General features: G+C 36.8%; 1 protein-coding gene across 1 annotated transcript; it reads left to right on the top strand.

Moving 5' to 3' along the window:
- Nucleotides 1-5,459: 5,459 nt before the first annotated feature.
- On the top strand, nt 5,460-9,875 carry LOC106943484 (ATP-binding cassette sub-family C member 11-like; the record flags this gene model as incomplete). Its single annotated transcript, XM_015026793.1, has 5 exons — nt 5,460-5,546; nt 8,375-8,431; nt 8,631-8,782; nt 9,048-9,194; nt 9,728-9,875. Coding segments are annotated over exons 2-5 (498 nt in total), but the record flags the coding sequence as incomplete, so codon positions are not given.
- Between the last annotated feature and the right edge of the window lie 1,906 nt (nt 9,876-11,781).

Raw genomic sequence — 11,781 nt, 5'->3', positions numbered from 1 at the left:
GCTGTCCAATTTAAAATCACTGTCCACCTTAAAACCAAGATCTGTAATAACAGGTTTAAAATATTCCTCCAAGGGTCCCAGGTCCACAGAGGAATTGATTATGTTGGTAATTGGTTAGACCCTCCCATTAATTTGAGTAATTAAAACACACCGGGTGCTGAGTGGAGCCATTGTTTGGTGTGTGGATGGGAGGTTTTTTGTAAATGACTTTTTGACCACTTTCATTTTCACTTTTCACCTTTTGTACTTGAAACGTCATATTAAGTTTACTTTCATTTTTGACTAAGTTGTAGGTCATTTTTGGTAATAATTTTGTCGCTATTTTTACAAGAAATAAAGAATATATTTTTTCAAACAAATTAAGTCGAAAGTGCGTTCAAATCAAAAACCACCTGTTAACACCCACGGCCTTTGTTGGAATATTGTTTTTTGGAAACAGAAGGCCGCGACAATAACACTAATTTACAATAGGTAATCTTAAGACAATTTACAAAAAAGTCATTTCCATTCTACTTAACAGTGCAGCAATTGTAATGTATTATTTAAGTCAGTAAAAGAAAAAGTTAAGTTATCCAAGTTAAAAATGTGGATTGCATTATGTCATTGACTTGACTTGTTTATATGCTTCCCCCATCTTCAAATTACTTTTACCCTGTAGTGACTGATTTGGACACAACTGGAGTTCCATAAAGTCTCGTAGTAAAAGTCACATTAAGACACAATCAGAACGCCTCATGCTGAACCGATCCTCACCACAACCAAACTCCGTTTGTTTATCAAGTCAGAGTTGTAACAAGAAAGAAAAACACGGAGTACAACCGGTAAAATTGTTGCTTTATAAGTCACAACAAGTGTACATTTTATCTTTAGGTTTTATGTAACACCATACTAATAAGCTACATGATTGTTGGTAAATAATATCACACCGAACACAAATCCTAATCATAAATCTCTACTGGATCTGCTCCTGTCTTCTTCTTCTGCAGTCCCTGGATTAAAAGGAGCAATTGATGTTTGTTCGTTCTGTAAGAAAAAAACAACAAAGTTTTGCTTCTTTTACATTGTTGTTTTTAGAGCACACAAATGATACAGTACTTAATAAATTAAAATAAAAGTTGGTCATTTACATTATATTCATTTAGCCACAAAAGGAAAGTTATTAGTTATACTCTACAATTCAGAGGGGAAAAGGTTTTAGACATTTTAATGAGATCCAAATTTTTTCAAAGTTTTGACAAACCTTGAAGTGTCTTCAGCTCGTGGAGTCGTTTCAGTGAAGTTAGCGTTCGTGGAGGGAAACTTGCTGTCGCTGTTCTGCTCAGTCAGAAAGTTACTAATGTCAGAAAAATCTGCTGTCATGTCATGAGCTGGGAAAAAAAAAATCAACAAGCATGTTTGCAAAACAGAACTCGCATCGAATTTTCACTTAAAACCTATAAAATTGTTTTATGATTTTGGTTATGGGTGTAGAATTTAAACTGAGGTAACACTAAACAATAAATTGTTGGGTAGATAGTGTGAAAAAGAGGAGATATTAAAGACATGTTAACCTAAATGGCTGCAAATGCATCCATTGCTCAAAATGAATCAAACTCACGTAACACAGATTCACCTCTCTGCAACACTTTGAGACACCAAGCTTTATACTTTTCAAACCCTTGTTATTTGGTCAGTTTGATTTCAGAAGAGCCGATGACATTTTTATCACAGAAACATAAAATTTACTGTATTAAAATTTACTCATCTTGAAGAAGACTCACTGCGTACACTGATGGCGATGAGTTCAGCCAAAAGTAAAACATTCAGGATTCCCAAAGCCACACAGAGGCAGAGCCTCTCTTTGGAGCCGTTCGAACCTTAACGAAAACCTGAACTTTACCAAAATGTAATTAGATACATACTAGATTTATCTGTAACTTTATTCTTACCTGTGTGATTAGATGCAGTTTGTCCAACAGGTTCCATGTTGACGTAAATTTCCTCCATCGGTTCAGACTCAGTGCTGCTTTAAACATTGACTATAAAATCCACTGCAGTCGTGGAACTAAGTGAAAAACTGTGGGAAAGAGGTGAAATGTGTCTGGTGTTCAACATAAAAAATAACATTTTAGAGATAAAAGTCAAAGAAATTCATGTGTGTGGTTTCAGAATTATTTTCTTACACAACATAAGATTCTTGAAGGTTTTCAATAGTTTCATAAGTTCATATTTGCTGATTCGGTTCTGTATCGTTGAATATTTATTTCTCCTTTGTTTTCCTTCAGCTCGGTTAATCCTACTCATAATAAACACATTGCACTTTTCTATCGGTGAAGAAAATAATTGACTTTTACAGTCATGCACAACTTTGCAGCCTGCCGTATGGTATCAGAAATTAGAAATAGTTTTAAATCACTGATATAAGGATGAAAAATGTTTGATATAAGGATGTTGTGATGTTCCTGCTCCTGGTGTCCAAACATATTTCCTAAAGGGTAATAAATTGTTGGAGCAGATGACCGGGAAGTAGCGGGAAGTGCGAGAGAAGGACAGAGCGCCAGCAGCATTGATATATATTACTGGACTGGACATTACGTGATTTATCGTAAGTCACACATGCGCCATTGCTGTCCATTGAGTCAGGAATATCGGTGGTCAGGAAACTACTACAATCACGCAAAGAATCATAACAACGGACGCAATGTTTAGCAGTTAATTCAACCATAGATAATGGTAATAATGGCTTCAGATTTCACAGATGAGGAAAACGTTTTAATTTAAAGAAAACATTGAACAAGTGGGCAGTGGGTCAGTTATACTAGCCTAACTGTTGTTAGCCTGCTACTGACTGATAACCTTAGGATGTGCTGCGCAGTTCGGTGTGTTTTGGTTCCGTTAGCACTAAACAACCCGCCCACCATGTCATCAGTAGAGCAGCTGTTTAAATCAGTTAATCAACCACCGCGGTGTTCAGGCGAAAACTTATTAATAATCACAATATAGACATTAAGCCTGACAGCATAATGTAACAGACTGGATGTTCTGTTTTAGTGTTTTTACTACTTTGTTTTTGATGTTGATTCCCTTGATCGGTAATCTCTGCTCTATCTGCTCGTTGAGCTGTTGTTTGTCGGTTGCCATGGCAACGGGTCGTGCGTAATACCGACATACAGAGCGAGAAAAGGCGGAATAGAAGTTGTTCGAGCTATTTTTTCTTTATTTCTTTATCCATTTGAATTTTACTTTATTCTTAAATTTCTATTTTTTGTATTATTTACAGTTTATTTTGTAGTTTGATAATTGTTGATTTTATTTATTTTTTGTTTTATTATTTTTATTATTTATTTTCTAAATTTAGACACGAAGTAATGTGGGTCAGTCCACTTTCTATAAGTGCAGGGGCCTGAAGGACCAGCAGGCATTTGGGTTTGGGGCTGATGGTTTACCAGAGCAAGAGTGATAGCATGAGAACAAATGAAAGTTTGATCTCTGTAATTGTTTGGTGAAAGAGGAAAATAAATCACAGAGAACAATCAATAAGTTTGGACATTGAACCTTCTTTTGCCTGTGTCCAGAAACATGACCCCAGTGCCTTAGTGGCATGGTGGAACTTTTATTGGATGTTTGGCTTGGCAAACAATCAGAAGTGGTTCTGTCTAGTTTGGTTTTTCACCTGTTTATCACCTTTATTGTACCTTTATTGTGGCGCACTGCAGCCGCTGCAATTCCTAAAAGTTAAACAAGCGACAAAAACTGAGCTAATCCCCTCTGTTCGCAAAACGTGATATTTAAGTCGTCAAACTACGGCTCCTACAGCATATTTAAAACAAAACGATTGACCAATATAAGTAGAAATTTGCCCCTTCTTGCATCTTGACAGAACTAACAGAAACTAAACTGTTGTGTATGGAGAATTTATCAAACATCAGTTTTCTAATCTTTATTTTAAGTTGTATTTAATAGATATATCTAATAATAAATGAAGGCGCTAGTTGAATCAACCTCAGAAGTTATGTTGACCCAATACATTTTCTTTAAAGTGGGATAACCTTAATAAATTAAGTTGAACCAACACATATGCTTTAAAGTGGAATAACTTTAATAAACTAGAAAATTCCTGAAGAAATCTAAATGGGGCCTGCAGAAGTGTACCTGTCACTTTGGACCCAGTGTTCTAGCTACAGCTCACACAGCTTGGCTTGCTCTCAGGAGCACATCCATGCAGTACTGACACGCTTCATCACCAAAGTGCAATGATTGAAACTTTTGTCAAGTCCATCACCATAGTACTATGATTAACCAGGCTCACTGTTATAGTACAATAGTTGAACGTCATGGACAGCGAAATTCAGTCCGACTGATGATATAAGCTTCGCACATGTGGTTCTCATTCACAATCCGAAATAAAAAAAATAAAGAAAGTGGGTAATTGTTTATTTCTAGAAGTTTTTCAACCTTCGTACTAAGGATTTTAATTCACACTCAAATATTCAGAGAAATAATAATTTTATGTAAGCAAACCATGTAGGGCCCTACATGGAAACTGCAGACAAACCCTTTTGGTGCCCATATTGTTTGTCCTCTTTTTTTCCCCATATGGGACTCACCTAGGTATGCTGACTTGGAAGCATCAGTTAACATTTTAATGCCATTCAAAGGTAATTATGTAGAGCAGTACAATGGGAGCCTTACTTTTTCAAAAAAAAAAAAAAATACACTAACATTTGCTGAAAGCATTAGGAGTTATGTTTTACCAAAATTTATTTATTTATTTATTTTCAAAGATTTATGCTTTAACATGAGGTACAGTGTAAAGGCAGTGCAGTTGTTACATAGTTAACATTGTACCATTAACATACAAACATAATTGGGCTAGAACACACCCAATTACACACACATACATCTACATGAGATATATGAAATGGATAAAGTCAGAATAAGAATACCGTGTTAGCAGACAAAGACATACATAAAAAAAAATAAAAATAAAAAAAATATATAAAAATTCAGGTGCCAGGGGATACTTCTATCAAGTTTAACTCAAGAAAAAGAGTGAAAGTAAAATAGATATAGATAAGAAGAAGAAGAAAAATAAACACCAGCTACAAGCATACCACCTTATCAGTCTGGAATATTAGGGAAATTAATCTTTCTAAGGGTTCTTAACAAGGGGCTCCACAGACCCAAAAATCTCATAGAAGAGCCTCTTAAAGTATAACGGATTTTCTCTATGTCTATTTATTTTTTAAAGAAAGATGCATTATTTATGATTTATGATATTAAAAAATGTCACCAGAAACATTTTCCTGCAGATACTCTTGTGATTCCACAAACAGATTGCCACATGAACTCCAGACACTCAAATCTGAATCAGTGAACAATAAACAGTTCGCTTCACAATAAGGTGTGTGGTACCTTATTTCTACACTTTATCAGGATGTCCACACTTTTCTTTTTTATTATCATGTAATCAGTATAATCATAAAAAGTGAGCCAGAGGGACATTCTCCCGGTTCCTCAGAGTCCGAGTTAACAAGCTGCCGAAGCTCCGCTCCGTCCACTCTGAGGTACTCTTCTGTTTATGCCAACACTTCTCTCTTACATTATTTACACCTGATCAGTTTTGATCAGGATTAGTCAGTTTATTTAGTCTTTTAAATTGTGTGGGTTTTTTATTTGTTTTTACACTTCCGTTTGCCTTATGCAAGTAAAAACATAATGTATCAGTGGAATTTTTATTAATAGTATAAATTGTATAAAAAACAGGGTTTTAATTGTGTTTAGATCTAAAACTTAACTGCAATAAAATTTGATTATCTACTTTTAGTTTGATAACTCTGCGCATACAAATTTTGGTTGTATGCGTATTGTTTTAGCAGGACATTTGTTTTACAGCTCCTTGTATTTTCAAAGTGAGTGAATTTTCTTTTCTGAACCAATATTATCAGATAGCAGTCGTGTAGCCTGCACTGTTGGTTATTAGCGCTGTGAGTTTAAAAAGACTCTCGGTTTAATTCAGCTTGTTGCCATTTCCCAGGATTTGTGGAGTGATTTTGAGTTGTCAGTATCTTACCCGTGGAGCTTTAACCAGTTCTGAAACTTTAAGAGGAAATTCTAGAGTGATAAAAAAGGAGGTTTAAATGTCCTGCTTCAGGAATTTTAAAGACAACCAACAAGTTACCACCCACAACGCATTGATTTCACATACCACAGGGGTGCTTAAATACATCCTAATGACATTTTAATTGTGCTATCACCATTTGGAGAGTTCATCATCAAAAGAGAATACACGTATGTGTCTGATCAGCCGTCTTTTAAACACGGGGATGGTTTTATCCTGTGCTGCATTTTGATTAAACAAAACTGATGGAAGTGAACAGAAAAAGTCCAATTAGGTGTTTCACAACAGTTTAGGTTTTATGACCTAAACAATGTTCTTGAATACAGTGCCAATGCAATTAAACCGAACTTAGATGTAAAATGACACAATAAAAACCTTTATCAGTTATTGTCTGATTCTCCAGACACTTGAACTTTGACAGTAGCAGAGAAATGGAAATTAGAAATAAATGTCAATTAGTAGTTCCATAAAAGCTTTATCTTTCGAGATAAAGCTTTCTACCTTTCGAGAGGGTCATTTCTGTACATAACATGTTAAAAAACAAACATGTTAAAGATGAACCGTGAAGCTTAATTTAAATATAAAAATCTGATCTTACTTAATTTTTTAGGAATCTTTTAAAAAACAGTACTTTCAATTCAGTTTATTTTAAAAACGAAATCATGTTTTTTCCTTCAGTACGTTTCTCTAAATGCTTCTTCTTAACTTCTGTTGCTCTTGTTTGTGTAGTTTGTGTCTATTTTGTTCCACCGACATACAGTTAAATTACACACAACACTCCTTCCTTTACTGCAGTTTGCAACAGTGGCACAAAAAGTGGGTATGCACTATATGCATAGGCATAGGGGCGCTCCAGTAAAAGGCATTGTCTTAACTTCAAACGTGTAAGTACTTTAAATACTTTAGTATTAAAAGCACTTACTCCACTACTTTAACATAAGTAACAATTTGACAGAATTACTTTTACTGGAGTAATATCTTGTTTTTATTCTGTTTCTGTTAGTTATTCCTTGTGTAAATGTTTTCTGTTTTTGGTGGGGGTTTTTTAATTTATCTTTACTACCTGTTCTATGTTCAGTTCTGTGAATTGTTTGGTGAGGTGTTTTGTCTGCTTGTCTTAGGATGAAATATAGCTAAATATCTGTTTTTTCCTGCATATTTACACTCTAATGAATTGTGGTCATGTTGCTTAATCTGCACTCTGCTAATCAAGTAAATTACATTAAAAACTTGATATTTATCTGGTAGGGTCAGTACTTTGACTCAGGTAACAAAATTAAGTATACCACTGGACAGGCTTATTAGTTGCACTATCTGCTTGGGTCACCAGACTGCAATCAGGTAGTTGGTTAGTTCAGTGATTCCCAAAGTACGGTGAATGCCCCCTATGGGGGTCACAGTGCCATTGCAGTATGGATAGAAAAAATAACAGTTACACAAATGTTTCACTGTTACGATGGTTTGTAGTGTGTTTTGTTCCAACCTGAAGTGTGAAATAAACTTCAGTGGAGTTTAAAAACAAAATATGTATAGGTTTATGTCTGAATGATGTGTGTGCCCAGTTTTTTTGTTTTTCTTTTTGGGGGGGATTTTACTGTAATCTATAGGGCGGCCCAGAAAATATTTGACAACCACTGAGTGAGTTAGTTAGTTAGTTAGGGTAAGTTTCCACAGCATGGCAGTGTGTGAAGCAGTAAGTAGAGGAGGGCCAAAGTTAAAGTACAGTACGCTCCATGAAGTGCAATGAACAAACCACAATGGATCTAAACAGTCTTTGTACTAGAAGCACCATGACACCTTAAGATGAGAAACCTCTAAGCACCGTTTTGTTGGCAAAGTGAGGACCTTGTATTCTTGCTATTAGACCTGTGGTCATGATTCTACTGTTGAACTCTTTAAGCCCTCATATTAATGAGATTGAGTTCTGCCTTTTCTGCTCTGCATAAATTTCACAGCCATGACGAAGGGCAGAGTAAACGTGACTGTGTGTTTGGAGTCATTTCCCAGAACTTTGACACAGTGGGAAGCAGCTCCTGTAATTCATTGACTCTGTAGTTTCAAGTGTCATGAAGCAACACAGGTTATGTATCCGTAAGTCTTCTGCTCTTCTGCATGTTTATCATTACTGTTCCTGTTAAAACGCTCAAAAGGTTTAAAATGGAGCAGGAGACGCCATGACTCGCTGAAGTTTGATTCTGTTTAAACGTCTGAAGAATTTTATTGACATTTCTCGACTAAGAAACTCATCCAGTTTTCATTCTGTTTGTTGTACAGGACACAATGAAAGATTATTCCACAGAGCAGAGCAGGAATCGACGGACATCTTTTGAAGTGGGCAGAACAAACAGTAACCATGACTTTACAGTCTGACACTTTCCGTTTCGTCCCTTCAGATCTGCTCCCCTCCCATTGTCTCGCTTGCATCCTGTGTTTTTCTTGCACAGTTGTTTGTGTCTGAGACTCATTAGCTGGAATGTCATATAACTCTTCCTCTTTCTCTTTGCATCTTCTTGCAAACTTTACACCTCAGACAGATGATGGTGTCCGATGGAGAACTGGATCTGAATTTGCCAGCCCAGATCACACCGATGTTCCTAGCAGCAGGGTGTCCCACCCCTCCCTGTTTGGGAAATACCAGCCCAGCCTGCAGACTCTCAAGCCCTTCCGCTGGTCTTCCCCACAGTCAGTTTCACTGGCAACATGAAGCGCTTTACATTTTGACATATTGAACCCACCAACTTCAATGTATTCCACTGGGTGTAGATGCGATTGACTTTAAATCAAATGCATGTTATACTTCCATTTCACAGTCATGGAGCTCTTTGCATCAGTCCAACATAAAAATCCCAATACAACACATTGAAGTCAGTGGCTGTAAAGAGTGATGAACATTTGTTAAAGTAAGACCCATGTATGTGGATATTTAAATGCCGTTCCCTCTGTGCAGATCCCACCCTGTGGACAATGCAGGCTTCTTGTCATTTACCACCTTTGCCTGGATGACTCCCATGATGTGGGCCATATTCAGGAACAGGCTGGACTTGTCCTCTCTTAGCCTCTCCCCATTTGACGTAGCTGACACCAGCGGAGAGAGGTGAGTGGCTTTTGCTTTTGCTCATGTATGTTTATGATATTGGATGCTCTTATAACATGGATTGTAGCAAAAGAACGCCTTAGCCAGGTTGCTAAGCTTTGAAACTGGAGGTTTTGTCTTGAGTCCAGTACTGAAGGCACCCTCAAAAGGATGGATACTAGGGGATAAAAGGTTTACTTACTGTTCTTGCATCGTATGGTGACCTTGAATCTCACTGTGATCAGTAAATCTCACCTGTGGGGCCGAAGCCAGTTCCTTTGACCAGGAGGTCACCTCATCTCCACTTCTGGAAGCTGTGAAATACTGGCAACATGTCCTTTTAGGTAGACTAGAGGATCACCAGCTATATTTATGAAGTTTACAAAGTGCTAAATATAAAAGTGCAAAAAGAAGAAAAATATTTAAAATTGTTGGTCATATAGTGTATGCTGTAGAGGCTGGTAAGATTGCCCCCATTTTAAGGCTAATGGCCTATTAAACAGTTTTTACTGGTGATGGAGTGGGAAACCAGCCAAAATATTACTGTCTTGCAGGTTGCAGAGATTCTGGGAGGAGGAGATGGTGAAGAAAGGCCTGGAGAAGGCGTCCCTGGTCAAAGCTGTTCTCCGCTTTCAGAGAACGAGGCTCATTCTGTCCATCATCATCGGCACCTTCGCCATGGGAGCAGCTTTTGTTGGTCCAGTGAGTTTAAGAGCCCTTTGACCTCGTTGTGTATTACAAGTAGAACAAATACAGATATCACACTATCTGAGTTTCTAAAACCTTGTTGATATTCCAGTAATACAAAGAAAACATGATTTTGCCATTGTGGTGTTTCCATTGAGTAAAATTACACAGTTTAATGATTTGTTCATCTGACAAGTCATTGAAAAACATGCCGTCATCCTCCTACCACTTCCTGTCGACTTCTACGTCTTTTCCACCTGGCTGTTGATCACGTGACTTGTGTGATGTGCAAAAGTGTTTCCATTGCAGTTTTGCAAAATACACAAATTTATATGGCTGAAAAATCACCTCATTCCAGCACAAAAGCCTTTTGTCAAAGAAACGTGTTTTTTTTTTCATGACAAGCGTTTCCATTAAATACATTTATTTTCCTAATTCCAATTTGCGCAATTTTAGCAAGATAAATGAAACTAGTCCTGATAATGAAAAATTTCTACATTGATAGGAGAGGCTTCTTCTGAGATTCTCTTTCATGTTTTAATAAAATTAAACCTGAAATGAATTACACTGCCTTGTAAAAGCCTTCACACATCTGTTTTGTCATATTGCAAATACAAAGATCAATATGTTGCTTGTGGTAGGCAAATACAGTAGTGCATGACTGCAAAGTGGAAGGAAAATGCCATCTATTTTTCAAAGTTTGTCTTTACAAATACAATTTTGTATTTGTATTTTGTTGAGAACGAGAATCTCAATCGATGAATCATAATTTGTATTGACACACGGAGCATAAAAATAACCAAAAAAAGCATTCAGACTTTACTTATTTTATTAACTTTCAGCGCTGAAAGGAGACGCTTTACCATTACATCCGAGAAGAGTTTCTAAAAAAGTCTGTGCAGCGTCTGAGGAGAAAGAGGAGGGTAGCTGATTATATGGACTGAAGACAAGGCACAGAACAATGAACACATTCATAAAACAGCAAACCAATGCAATAAATCAGGATCAAGGGCAGCACAGTCAAAATATACTGATATGAATTAACTATGATGAGGAAACAAGTAAAAATGCTCTCTAAGTAAAATGTACTAATAGTAATAAGATCTAATCGTATCAGTTTCTCTATAGCGAGACCTATCTACGTCAAATCAGTTTCTGTGTGTGTCCAGATGTAGGAAACCCCGACAGGCCTGCGAGGCCTCAGTGTGGCGTTTCAGCTGTAATTTGGTCCACCAATCGTGGAAGGCGCCCACAGTCTCACACCCCGGCACACCCAGAAAGGATTGGACTTCATTCTGCAACAGAAAAAACACAACAAAAAGCAAAATCAATGGATTATATAAAGAACATTAAAGTGAATGAAAAAATGTTGTTTTGTCACTAGATACTAGTACTGCCCTTATACTATAGAAAGCTGGAGTTCAACGGTCGTCTTTCGGTTCTGGGAAACCATCTGATAGGCAGGTGGGGTTCTATTGGTACCGCTGCCCTTCTCTGTGTTGGAAGTGATGCACTGAACAGCCGAGGACCTCAGGCAGGGAACAGCAGCATCCACAGGTGATGAGGAGAGCAAGGAAGGTTCTTTAAGATTCTGCATCATCTGATTAGTAAATATAATGTTTGTTTTTTTTTATTATTTAAAGGCTGCTCCTTGAAGCTGAAGATCAAGTTTTTTTTTCACACTAAGCCAATAGAGCATCAATATATCAATAACATCTATTATTTAAGTTCTCCTCTTAATAATAGCAAAAGAAATGCTTAAAGTCAGTAACACCTTGTACATTTCAACCTTCAAAAATAACTTTGCTTGTTTTAAGTGTTGGCATATTCATAGGATCAGACAAAATCAGAAACCAAACAAAAAATCATGTAAAAGATCAGATTATGAAATAAATGTGCAAAACTGCCCACAGTCATGTTT

Source organism: Poecilia latipinna, unplaced genomic scaffold, assembly GCF_001443285.1.
Source record: "Poecilia latipinna isolate Pla-1442-1.1 unplaced genomic scaffold, P_latipinna-1.0 Scaffold5360, whole genome shotgun sequence".
Classification (NCBI taxonomy): Eukaryota; Metazoa; Chordata; class Actinopteri; order Cyprinodontiformes; family Poeciliidae; genus Poecilia; species Poecilia latipinna.
The sequence above is the reverse complement of the archived record's forward strand: the minus strand, read 5'-3'. Positions and strand labels throughout refer to the sequence as shown.